The sequence below is a fragment of the Mustelus asterias genome, unplaced genomic scaffold (assembly GCF_964213995.1).
Source record: "Mustelus asterias unplaced genomic scaffold, sMusAst1.hap1.1 HAP1_SCAFFOLD_1248, whole genome shotgun sequence".
NCBI lineage: Eukaryota > Metazoa > Chordata > Chondrichthyes > Carcharhiniformes > Triakidae > Mustelus > Mustelus asterias.
The window spans coordinates 36,841-50,339 of NW_027591193.1; the positions used below are offsets into that span (position 1 = coordinate 36,841).

Below are 13,499 nucleotides of genomic sequence, written 5' to 3' on the forward strand. Positions count from 1 at the left end.
CAAATTAAAACATGCTACCGTGCAAAGGGACCTGGGGGGTCCTTGTGCATGAGACGCAAAAGCCCAGTCTGCAGGTACAACAGGTGATCAAGAAGGCAAATGGGATGTTGGCCTATATTGCGAAGGGGATAGAATATAAAAGCAGGGATGTCTTGATGCACCTGTACAGGGCATTGGTGAGGCCGCAGCTGGAATACTGTGTGCAGTATTGGTCCCCTTATATGAGGAAGGATATATTGGCATTGGAGGGAGTGCAGAGAAGGTTCACCAGGTTGATACCGGAGATGAGGGGTTTGGATTATGAGGAGAGGCTGAGGAGATTGGGTTTGTACTCGTTGGAGTTCAGAAGGATGAGGGGGGATCTTATGGAGACTTATAAGATAATGCGGGGGCTGGATAGGGTGGAGGCGGAGAGATTCTTTCCACTTAGTAAGGAAGTTAAAACTAGAGGACACAGCCTCAAAATAAAGGGGGGTCGGTTTAAGACAGAGTTGAGGAGGAACTTCTTCTCCCAGAGGGTGGTGAATCTCTGGAATTCTCTGCCCACTGAGGTGGTGGAGGCTACCTCGCTGAATATGTTTAAAGCGCGGATGGATGGATTCCTGATCGGTAAGGGAATTAAGGGTTATGGGGATCAGGCGGGTAAGTGGTACTGATCCACGTCAGATCAGCCATGATCTTATTGAATGGCGGGGCAGGCTCGAGGGGCTAGATGGCCTACTCCTGCTCCTATTTCTTATGTTCTTATGATATGCCCCCCAGTAACAGCTCCATCCACCCGAGGAAATAGTCTCTGAACGTCCACTCTATCTATCCCCCTCATCATCTTACAAACCTCTATTAAGTCGCCTCTCATCCTCCTCCGCTCTAAAGAGAAAAGCCCTCGCTCCCTCAACCTTTCCTCATAAGACCTACCCTCCAAACCAGGCAGCATCCTGGTAAATCTCCTCTGCACTCTTTCCAGCGCTTCCACATCCTTCTAATAGTGAGGTGACCAGAACTGCACACAATATTCCAAATGCGGTCTCACCAAGGTCCTGTACAGTTGCAGCATAACCCCACGGCTCTTAAACTCCAACCCCCTGTTAATGAACGCCAACACACTATAGGCCTTCTTCACAGCTCTATGCACTTGAACAAAGATCAAAGAACAATACAGCACAGGAACAGGCACTTCGGCCCTCCAAGCCCGCGCCGCTCCCCGGTCCAGGATTGAATCCTGAATCCAGGATCCCCGCCCAATTTTCCAGCCTATCTACATCCTAATATCCTATCCACCGAGCTGTCCCTCACAGCTACGATGCTTTGTTCATCACAACCTATTAACTCACCCCCACCCCCCCATTCCAGACCATGTGATCTCCAGGGAGAGGCGAAAACCCAGAGTGAAAAACCCCAGGGCCAATATGGGGAAAAAAAAATCTGGGAAATTCCTCTCCGACCCCCTGAGGCGATCGAAACGAGTCCAGGAGATCACATTGGCCCTGATCGGGAAATGCTTCCCAACCCTTGAGTGGCAACCTTCAGAGATCTGTGGATATGAACCCCAAGATCTCTCTGTTCCTCCACAGTCTTCAGAACCCTACCGTTGACCCTGTAATCCGCATTTAAATTTGTCCTCCCAAAATGAATCACCTCTCACTTATCAGGGTTAAACTCCATCTGCCATTTTTCGGCCCTTCTCTATGAACTGTATGCTTTGTCTATACGGAGCGCAGGAAAAAATACTTTTCACTGTATGCTTGTATATGTGACAATAATAGATCAAATGAAAAAATAATAATCTCTCACAACAATTAAGAAGCGTATGGATGAGCACTTCAAATGCCACAGAGATACAAGGCTATGGAGCGAGTGTTGGAAAATGGGATGGGTAGAGATCGCTGCCAGCACAGACACGATGGGCGAAGAGCCACTTTCCCTGCTGTGAAGCTCTGTGACCCGGTGTTCCATTCTGTGCACCATGATCTTGCTCCCTCTCTGGCCTTTCCCAAAGCCCCTGATGTCCGCCCTACCTTTCAATCCTCCAAAACCCGACCAACTCCTGCTTCGTATTGCGCCATCAGAAAGCATTTGGTCTGTTGGCCTTCATAGTGAGAGGATTTGAGTATGGGGATGGGGGTATCTAAGGAAGGATGTGCTGGGCCTTGGAAAGGGTCCAGAGGAGGTCCACAAGAATGATCCCTGGAATGAAGAGCTTGTCGGATGAGGAACGGTTGAGGTCTCTGGGTCTGTGCTCGATGGAGTTTAGAAGGATGAGGGGGGGGGATCTTATTGAAACTTACAGGACACTGCGAGGATGGAGTGGACGTGGTCTGTGACCAGTGGTGTTCCGCAGGGCTCTGTCATGGGACCTCTGCTGTTTGTGATTTATATAAACGATCTGGAAGAAGGTGTAACTGGGGTGATCAGTAAGTTTGCGGACGACACAAAACTGGCAGGACTTGCAGATAGTGAGGAACATTGTCAGAGGCTACAGAAGGATATAGATAGGCTGGAAATTTGGGCAAGGAAATGGCAGATGGAGTTCAATCCTGATAAATGCGAAGTGATGCATTTTGGTGGGAATAATGTAGGGAGGAGCTACACGATAAATGGAAGAACCATAAAGGGTGTAGAGACGCAGAGGGACCTGGGTGTGCAAGTCCACAGATCTTTGAAGGTGATGTCACAGGTGGAGAAGGTGGTGAAGAAGGCATATGGCATGCTTGCCTTTATAGGACGGGGCATTGAGTATAAAAGTTGGGGTCTGATGTTGCAGATGTATAGAACGTTGGTTCGGCCGCATTTGGAATACTGCGCCCAGTTCTGGTCGCCACACTACCAGAAGGACGTGGAGGCTTTGGAGAGAGTGCAGAGGAGGTTTACCAGGATGTTACCTGGTATGGAGGGGCTTGGTTATGAGGAGAGATTGGGGAAACTGGGGTTGTTCTCCTTGGAAAGACGGAGGATGAGGGGAGACTTAATAGAGGTGTATAAAATTATGAAAGGCATAGATAGGGTGAACGGTGGGAAGCTTTTCCCCAGGTCGGTGGTGACGTTCACGAGGGGTCATAGGTTCAAGGTGAAGGTTTAACACAGATATCAGAAGGACATATTTTACACAGAGGGTGGTGGGGGCCTGGAATGTGTTGCCGGGCAAGGTGGTGGAGGCGGACACACTGGGAACGTTTAAGACTTATCTAGACAGCTATATGAACGGAGTGGGAATGGAGGGATACAAAAGAGTGGTCTAGTTTGGACCAGGGAGCGGCGCGGGCTAATTGTTCCTTGTTTCTCGTTTCAAGGCTTCATTCTATGATCAGCTTGCTGGTGCCAGTACAGAGCGAGACTGCGGATAGTTGGGAACCTGTCTCGGGGGCAGGGAATTCATATGGTGTTCGTGGAAGTGGAAATGACTAGGGTTGGGAAGCATTTTCCGATCGGGGCCATTGTGATCTCCTGGACTCGTTTCGATCGCCTCAGGGGGTCGGAGAGGAATTTCCCAGATTTTTATTTCCCCATATTGGCCCTGGGGTTTTTCACTCTGGGTTTTCGCCTCTCCCTGGAGATCACATGGTCTGGAATGGGGGGGTGGGGGTGAGTTAATAGGTTGTGATGAACAAAGCATCGTAGCTGTGAGGGACAGCTCGGTGGATAGGATATTGGTATGTAGATAGGCTGGAAAATTGGGCGGGGATCCTGGATTCAGGATTCAATCTTGGACCGGGGAGCGGCGCGGGCTTGGAGGGCCGAAGGGTCTGTTCCTGTGCTGTATTGTTCTTTGCTCTTTGTTTGTGGAGAGGATGTTTCCACTGGTAGGAAAAACTAGATGTGGAGATGCCGGCGTTGGACTGGGGTGAACACAGTAAGAAGTCTCACAACACCAGGTTAAAGTCCAACAGGTTTATTTGGTGATAAAATAACACCAAATAAATCTGTTGGAATTTAACCTGGTGTTGTGAGACTTCTTCCAGGAAAAACTAGAACCAGAGGGCACAACCTCAGGCTAAAGGGACGATCCTTTAAAACAGAGATGAGGAGGAATTTCTTCAGCCAGAGAGCGGTGAATCTGTGGAACTCTTTGACGCAGAAGGTTGTGGAGGCCGGGTGATTGAGTGTCTTTAAGACAGAGATAGATAGGTTCTTGATTAATAAGGGGATCAGGGGGAAAAGGCAGGAGAATGGGGATGAGAAAAATATCAGCCATGGTTGAATGGCGGGGCAGACTCGATGGGCCGAGTGGCCTAATTCTGCTCCTATGTCTTATGGTCTTAGGGATGTTTCGCTGCAATTATCCAGGGCCTTGGTGAGGCCACACCTGGAGTATTGTGCGCAGTTTTGGTCTCCTTATCTGAGGAAGGATGTCCTTGCTATAGAGGGAGCGCAGCGAAGGTTTACCCTGATTCCTGGGATGGCGGGTCTGTCATATGAGGAGAGACTAAGTCGGTTAGGATTATATTCACTGGAGTTTAGAACAGTGAGAGGGAATCTTTGATTTGATTTGATTTGATTTATTGTTGTCACTGGGATACAGTGAGAAGTATTGTTTCTTGCGCACTATACAGACAAAGCATACTGTTCATAGAGAAGGAAAGGAGAGGGTGCAGAATGTAGTGTTACAGTCACAGCTCGGGGTGTAGAGAAAGATCAACTTAGTGCGAGGTACAAAGAACAAAGAACAAAGAACAGTACAGCACAGGAAACAGGCCCTTCGGCCCTCCAAGCCTGTGCCGCTCCTTGGTCCAACTAGACCAATCGTTTGTATCCCTCCATTCCCAGGCTGCTCATGTGACTATCCAGGTAAGTCTTAAACGATGTCAGCGTGCCTGCCTCCACCACCCTACTTGGCAGCGCATTCCAGGCCCCCACCACCCTCTGTGTAAAAACCGTCCCTCTGATGTCTGAGTTATACTTCGCCCCTCTCAGCTTGAGCCCGTGACCCCTCGTGATCGTCACCTCCGACCTGGGAAAAAGCTTCCCACCGTTCACCCTATCTATACCCTTCATAATCTTGTACACCTCTATTAGATCTCCCCTCATTCTCCGTCTTTCCAAGGAGAACAACCCCAGTCTACCCAATCTCTCCTCATAGCTAAGACCCTCCATACCAGGCAACATCCTGGTAAACCTCCTCTGCACTCTCTCCAATGCCTCCACGTCCTTCTGGTAGTGCGGCGACCAGAACTGGACGCAGTACTCCAAATGAGGCCTAACCAGCGTTCTATACAGCTGCATCATCAGACCCCAACTTTTATACTCTATAGGCCCATTCAAAAGTCTGACGGCAGCAGGGAAGAAGCTGTTCTTGAGTCGGTCGGTACGTGACTTCAGACTTTTGTATCTTTTTCCCTGATGGAAGAGAGAATGTCCGGGGTGCGTGGGGGGTCCTTGATTATGCTGGCTGCTTTTCCCCGAGGCAGCGGGAAGTGTAGAGAGAGTCAATGGATGGGAGGCTGGTGATGAATTGGGCTACATTCACGACCCCTTTTGTAGTTCCTTGCGGTCTTGGGCAGAGCAGGAGCCCCAGATCAAGCTGTGATACAACCAGAAAGAATGCTTTCTATGGGTGCATCTGTAAAGGTTGGTGAGAGTCGGAGCTGACATGCCCAATTTCCTTAGTCTTCAGAGAAAGTAGAGGCGTTGGTGGGGCTTTCTTAACGATAGTGTCGGCTTGGCGAGGGGACCAGGACAGGTTGTTGGTGATCTGGACACCTAAAAACCTGAAGCTCTCTCGACCATTTCTACTTGGTCCCCGTTGATGTAGACAGGGGGATGTTCTCCTTTACGCTTCCTGAAGTCGATGACAATCTCCTTCGTTTTGTTGACATTGAGGGAGAGATTATTGTTGACGCACCAGTTCACCAGGTTCTCTCTCTCATTCCTGTACCCTGTCTCGTCATTGTTTGAGGTCATACAAACTTATAAAATTCTAACAGGGTTAGACAGGGTAGATTCAGAAAGAATGTTCCCAATGGTGGGGGGAGTCCAGAACTGCGGGGGGGCGGGGAGGAGGGGGGGCCGGTTATAGTTTGAGGAGAAGGGGTAAACCTTTTAGGACTGAGGTGAGGAGAAATTTCTTCACCCAGAGGGTGGTGAATGTGTGGAATTCACTCCCACAGAAAGTAGTTGAGGCCAAAACGTTGTGTGATTGCAACAAGAAATTAGATATAGCTCTCGGGACTAAAGGGGTCGAGGGTTATGGTGGGGAGAAGGGGGGGGATTAGGAGATTGCATTTGATGATCAACCATGATCGTAATGAATGGCGGAGCAAGCTCAAAGGGTTGAATGGCCTCCTCCTGTTCCTGTGTAACAGGCTGGAGAGAGAGAGGGGCTGAATGGCCTCCTCCTGTTCCTGTGTAACAGGCTGGAGAGAGAGAGGGGCTGAATGGCCTCCTCCTGTTCCTGTGTAACAGGCTGGAGAGAGAGAGGGGCTGAATGGCCTGTTCCTGTGTAACAGGCTGGAGAGAGAGAGGGGCTGAATGGCCTGTTCCTGTGTAACAGGCTGGAGAGAGAGAGGGGCTGAATGGCCTCCTCCTGTTCCTGTGTAACAGGCTGGAGAGAGAGAGGGGCTGAATGGCCTCCTCCTGTTCCTGTGTAACAGGCTGCAGAGAGAGAGGGGCTGAATGGCCTCCTCCTGTTCCTGTGTAACAGGCTGGAGAGAGAGAGGGGCTGAATTGCCTCCTCCTGTTCCTGTGCAACAGGCTGGAGAGAGAGAGGGGCTGAATGGCCTCCTCCTGTTCCTGTGCAACAGGCTGGAGAGAGAGAGGGGCTGAATGGCCTCCTCCTGTTCCTATGTAACAGGCTGGAGAGAGAGAGGGGCTGAATGGCCTCCTCCTGTTCCTGTGTAACAGGCTGGAGAGAGAGAGAGGGGCTGAATGGCCTCCTCCTGTTCCTGTGTAACAGGCTGGATAGAGAGAGGGGCTGAATGGCCTCCTCCTATTCCTGTGCAAGTAGCTGAAGAGAGAGAGGGGCTGAATGGCCTCCTCCTGTTCCTGTGTAACAGGCTGGAGAGAGAGGGGCTGAATGGCCTCCTCCTGTTCCTGTGTAACAGGCTGGAGAGAGAGGGGCTGAATGGCCTCCTCCTGTTCCTGTGTAACAGGCTGGAGAGAGAGAGGGGGCTGAATGGGCCTTCTCCTGCGACTGACACAGCCAATTGGTGTTGGTGGGATTTTGTCGCTGGATGTTGGAGGGGTTGCGAGTTCTCCCCTGATCTGTGTCTCCGATTAATGAATGTTACTGACCCTGAAACCTTTGCTCTCTGACCTCTCACCCTTGCCCTCTTGCTCCAGGTCTCCAGGTCAAAGCCGCACCCTCTCTTGGGGGGCCACTGTGACCAAAGTCAAGAATATTACAGCGAAGATCGGGAAGACTGCTGTAAGAAGTGTCCCCCAGGTAGGAACCAATTCCAGCTTCACACCCATGAGAGGGAGCTTTACTCTGTATCTAACCCCGTGCTGTACCTGTCCTGGGAGTGTTTGATGGGGGACAGTGTAGAGGGAGCTTTACTCTGTATCTAACCCCGTGCTGTACCTGTCCTGGGTGTGTTTGATGGGGACAGTGTAGAGGGAGCTTTACTCTGTATCTAACCCCGTGCTGTACCTGTCCTGGGAGTGTTTGATGGGGACAGTGTAGAGGGAGCTTTACTCTGTATCTAGCCCCGTGCTGTACCTGTCCTGGGAGTGTTTGATGGGGACAGTGTAGAGGGAGCTTTACTCTGTATCTAACCCCGTGCTGTACCTGTCCTGGGAGTGTTTGATGGGGGACAGTGTAGAGGGAGCTTTACTCTGTATCTCACCCCGTGCTGTACCTGTCCTGGGAGTGTTTGATGGGGACAGTGTAGAGGGAGCTTTACTCTGTATCTAACCCCGTGCTGTACCTGTCCTGGGAGTGTTTGATGGGGGACAGTGTAGAGGGAGCTTTACTCTGTATCTCACCCCGTGCTGTACCTGTCCTGGGAGTGTTTGATGGGGGACAGTGTAGAGGGAGTTTTACTCTGTATCTAACCCCGTGCTGTACCTGTCCTGGGAGTGTTTGATGGGGGACAGTGCAGAGGGAGCTTTACTCTGTATCTAACCCCGTGCTGTACCTGTCCTGGGAGTGTTTGATGGGGACAGTGTAGAGGGAGCTTTACTCTGTATCTAACCCCGTGCTGTACCTGTCCTGGGAGTGTTTGATGGGGGACAGTGTAGAGGGAGCTTTACTCTGTATCTCACCCCGTGCTGTACCTGTCCTGGGAGTGTTTGATGGGGGACAGTGTAGAGGGAGCTTTACTCTGTATCTAACCCCGTGCTGTACCTGTCCTGGGAGTGTTTGATGGGGGACAGTGTAGAGGGAGCTTTACTCTGTATCTAACCCCGTGCTGTACCTGTCCTGGGAGTGTTTGATGGGGGACAGTGTAGAGGGAGCTTTACTCTGTATCTAACCCCGTGCTGTACCTGTCCTGGGAGTGTTTGATGGGGGACAGTGTAGAGGGAGCTTTACTCTGTATCTAACCCCGTGCTGTACCTGTCCTGGGAGTGTTTGATGGGGGACAGTGTAGAGGGAGCTTTACTCTGTATCTAACCCTGTGCTACAAAGAACAAAGAACAAAGAACAATACAGCACAGGAACAGGCCTTTCGGCCCTCCAAGCCCGCGCCGCTCCCCGGTCCAGGGTTGAATCCTGAATCCAGGATCCCCGCCCAATTTTCCAGCCTATCTACATACCAATATCCTATCCACCGAGCTGTCCCTCACAGCTACGATGCTTTGTTCATCACAACCTATTAACTCACCCCCACCCCCCCATTCCAGACCATGTGATCTCCAGGGAGAGGCGAAAACCCAGAGTGAAAACCCCAGGGCCAATATGGGGGAAAAAAATCTGGGAAATTCCTCTCCGACCCCCTGAGGCGATCGAAACGAGTCCAGGAGATCACAATGGCCCCGATCGGAAAATGCTTCCCAACCCTAGTCATTTCCACTTCCACGAACACCATATGAATTCCCTGCCCCCGAGACAGGTTCCCAACTATCCGCAGTCTCGCTCTGTACTGGCACCAGCAAGATGATCATAGAATGATGCCTTGAAACGAGAAACAAGGAACAATTAGCCCGCGCCGCTCCCTGGTCCAAACTAGACCACTCTTTTGTATCCCTCCATTCCCACTTCGTTCATATAGCTGTCTAGATAAGTCTTAAACGTTCCCAGTGTGTCCGCCTCCACCACCTTGCCCGGCAACACATTCCAGGCCCCCACAACCCTCTGTGTGAAATATGTCCTTCTGATATCTGTGTTAAACCTCCCCCCCTTCACCTTGAACCTATGACCCCTCGTGAACGTCACCACCGACCCGGGGAAAAGCTTCCCACCGTTCACCCTATCTATGCCTTTCATAATTTTATACACCTCTATTAAGTCTCCCCTCATCCTCCGTCTTTCCAGGGAGAACAACCCCAGTTTACCCAATCTCTCCTCATAACCAAGCCCCTCCATACCAGGCAACATCCTGGTAAACCTCCTCTGTACTCTCTCCAAAGCCTCCACGTCCTTCTGGTAGTGTGGCGACCAGAACTGGACGCAGTATTCCAAATGAGGCCGAACCAACGTTCTGTACATCTACAACATCAGACCCCAACTCTTATACTCTATGCCCCGTCCTATAAAGGCAAGCATGCCATATGCCTTCTTCACCACCTTCTCTACCTGTGACGTCACCTTCAAAGATCTGTGGACTTGCACACCCAGGTCCCTCTGCGTCTCTACACCCTTTATGGTTCTTCCATTTATCGTGTAGCTCCTCCCTACATTATCCCCACCAAAATGCATCACTTCGCATTTATCAGGATTGAACTCCATCTGCCATTTCCTTGCCCAAATTTCCAGCCTATCTATATCCTTCTGTAGCCTCTGACAATGTTCCTCACTATCTGCAAGTCCTGCCAGTTTTGTGTCGTCCGCAAACTTACTGATCACCCCAGTTACTCCTTCTTCCAGATCATTTATATAAATCACAAACAGCAGAGGTCCCAATACAGAGCCCTGCGGTACACCACTAGTCACAGGCCTCCAGCCGGAAAAAGACCCTTCCACTACCACCCTCTGTCTTCTATGACCAAGCCAGTTCTCCACCCATCTAGCCACCTCCCCCTTTATCCCATGGGATCCAACCTTTTTCACTAGCCTACCATGAGGGACTTTGTCAAATGCTTTACTAAAGTCCATATAGACAACATCCACGGCCCTTCCTTCGTCAACCATTTTGGTCACTTCTTCAAAAAACACCACCAGGTTAGTGAGGCATGACCTCCCTCTCACAAAACCATGTTGACTATCGTTAATGAGTTTATTCCTTTCTAAATGCGTGTACATCCTATCTTTAAGAATCTTCTCCAACAACTTCCCCGCCACGGATGTCAAGCTCACCGGCCTATAATTACCTGTCCTGTAAATGCTGTACCTGTCCTGGGAGTGTTTGATGGGGGACAGTGTAGAGGGAGCTTTACTCTGTATCTAACCCCGTGCTGTACCTGTCCTGGGAGTGTTTGATGGGGGACAGTGTAGAGGGAGCTTTACTCTGTATCTAACCCCGTGCTGTACCTGTCCTGGGAGTGTTTGATGGGGATAGTGTAGAGGGAGGTTTACTCTGTATCTAACCCCGTGCTGTACCTGTCCTGGGAGTGTTTGATGGGGGACAGTGTAGAGGGAGCTTTACTCTGTATCTAACCCCGTGCTGTACCTGTCCTGGGAGTGTTTGATGGGGATAGTGTAGAGGGAGCTTTACTCTGTATCTAACCCCGTGCTGTACCTGTCCTGGGAGTGTTTGTTGGGGACAGTGTAGAGGGAGCTTTACTCTGTATCTAACCCCGTGCTGTACCTGTCCTGGGAGTGTTTGATGGGGACAGTGTAGAGGGAGCTTTACTCTGTATCTAACCCCGTGCTGTACCTGTCCTGGGAGTGTTTGATGGGGACAGTGTAGAGGGAGCTTTACTCTGTATCTAACCCCGTGCTGTACCTGTCCTGGGTGTGTTTGATGGGGACAGTGTAGAGGGAGCTTTACTCTGTATCTAACCCCGTGCTGTACCTGTCCTGGGAGTGTTTGATGGGGGACAGTGTAGAGGGAGCTTTACTCTGTATCTAACCCCGTGCTGTACCTGTCCTGGGCGTGTTTGATGGGGGACAGTGTAGAGGGAGCTTTACTCTGTATCTAACCCCGTGCTGTACCTGTCCTGGGAGTGTTTGATGGGGGACAGTGTAGAGGGAGCTTTACTCTGTATCTAACCCTGTGCTGTACCTGTCCTGGGAGTGTTTGATGGGGGACAGTGTGTGGTTATAGTGTACATCGGAGGGTGTTTGGGGGGGTATTTAGGTGTCTGGATTCAGTAGTGGGCGGCTGATGTTACATGGGGAGAGGTGCGTTTGTGGGTCTATTGTCTAGTTAATACATTGTTGTATGGATACAGATTATGTGAGTGACATGTGTCTTTGTCTGCTATCATTACAGGTTTTTATGCTTCCCAGAGGTGTACAAAGCAATCAGAAACTCAGTGCAAAACCTGTCCCCATGGAGAATATACCGCCTTCTGGAATTATGTCCGCGAATGTAACCTCTGTTCCCACTGCGATCACCGTATGTTCTGACTGAGCTTACACCCTCACTTCCCCAGGGCGAAACAGGGATAGGGATGGGGGCAACAGTAAGGCCAGGAGGTGGGAAGGGAATAGGGATCAGCATGAAGGGGCTGAAGGGGCCTCCTCCTGTTTCTGTGTAACAGGCTGGAGAGAGAGGGGCTGAATGGTCTCCTCCTGTTCCTATGTAACAGGCTGGAGAGAGAGAGGGGCTGAATGGCCTCCTCCTGTTCCTGTGTAACAGGCTGGAGAGAGAGGGGCTGAATGGGCCTCCTCCTGTTCCTGTGTAACAGGCTGGAGAGAGAGGGGCTGAATGGTCTCCTCCTGTTCCTGTGTAACAGGCTGGAGAGAGAGAGGGGCTGAATGGCCTCCTCCTGTTCCTGTGTAACAGGCTGGAGAGAGAGAAGCTGAATGGCCTCTTCCTGTTCCTGTGCAACAGGCTGGAGAGAGAGAGGGGCTGAATGGCCTCCTCCTGTTTCTGTGTAACAGGCTCGAGAGAGAGAGGGGCTGAATGGCCTCCTCCTGTTCCTGTGTAACAGGCTGGAGAGAGAGAGGGGCTGAATGGCCTCCTCCTGTTTCTGTGTAACAGGCTCGAGAGAGTGAGGGGCTGAATGGCCTCCTCCTGTTCCTGTGTAACAGCCTCGAGAGAGAGAGGGGCTGAATGGCCTCCTCCTGTTCCTGTGTAACAGGCTCGAGAGAGAGAGAGGGGCTGAATGGCCTCCTCCTGTTCCTGTGTAACAGGCTGGAGAGAGAGGGGCTGAATGGCCTCCTCCTGTTCCTGTGTAACAGGCTCACGAGAGGGAGAGGGGCTGAAGGGGCTCTCGAATTTTAACGCAGACAAGTGTGAGATATTCCACATTGGAAGGACAAACCAAAGTAGAACATACAGGGTAAATGGAAGGACTCTGAAGAGTGCAGTTGAACAGAGGGATCTGGGAATACAGGTACAGAATTCCCTAAAAGTGACGTCACAGGTGGATAGGGTTGTAAAGAGTGCCTTTGGTACATTGGCCTTTATAAATCGGAGTATTGAGTATAAAAGTTGGAGTGTTATGGTAAGGTTATGTAAGGCATTGGTGAGGCCGAATTTGGAGTATTGTGTACAGTTTTGGTTACCTAGTTACAGGAAGGATGTAAATAAGATTGAAAGAGTGCAGAGAAGGTTCACAAGGATGTTGCCGGGACTTGAGAAGCTGAGTTACACAGAGAGAGATTGAATAGGTTGGGACTTTATTCCCTGGAGCGTAGAAGATTGAGGGGAGATTTGATGGAGGTGTATAAGATTTTGATGGGTATAGATAGAGTGAATGCAATCAGGCTTTTTCCGCTGAGGCTCGGGGAGAAAAAAACCAGAGGGCATGGGTTAAGGGTGAAAGGAGAAAAGTTTAAAGGGAATATTAGGGGGGGCTTCTTCACGCAGAGAGTGGTGGGAGTGTGGAATGAGCTGCCGGATAAAGTGGTAAATGCGGGGTCACTTTTAACATTTAAGAAAAACTTGGACGGGTTCGTGGATGAGAGGGGTGTGGAGGGATATGGTCCAAGTGCAGGTCAGTGGGACTAGGCAGAAAATGGTTCGGCACAGACAAGAAGGGCCAAAAGGCCTGTTTCTGAGCTGTAATTTTCTATGGTTCTATGGCCTCCTCCTGTTCCTGGTGTAACAGGCTGGAGAGAGAGGGGCTGAATGGCCTCCTCCTGTTCCTGGTGTAACAGGCTGGAGAGAGAGAGGGGCTGAATGGCCTCCTCCTGTTCCTGTGTAACAGGCTGGAGAGAGAGAGGGGCTGAATGGCCTCCTCCTGTTCCTGGTGTAACAGGCTGGAGAGAGAGAGGGGCTGAATGGCCTCCTCCTGTTCCTGTGTAACAGGCTGGAGAGAGAGAGGGGCTGAATGGCCTCCTCCTGTTCCTGGTGCAA

At 50.7% G+C, this 13,499-nt stretch overlaps 1 protein-coding gene across 1 annotated transcript in view; it reads left to right on the forward strand.

Annotated features, from left to right (window-relative positions):
* LOC144488064 (tumor necrosis factor receptor superfamily member 5-like) overlaps positions 1-13,499 on the forward strand; it is a gene marked incomplete at its 3' end in the record, with an annotated part of 96,691 nt that overhangs the window by 29,494 nt on the left and 53,698 nt on the right. Inside the window, exons 2-3 of the mRNA XM_078206086.1 lie at positions 7,273-7,375; positions 11,466-11,591. Of these exons, the coding sequence (XP_078062212.1) occupies positions 7,273-7,375; positions 11,466-11,591 (229 nt within the window). The remainder of the gene's footprint in view (positions 1-7,272; positions 7,376-11,465; positions 11,592-13,499) is intronic.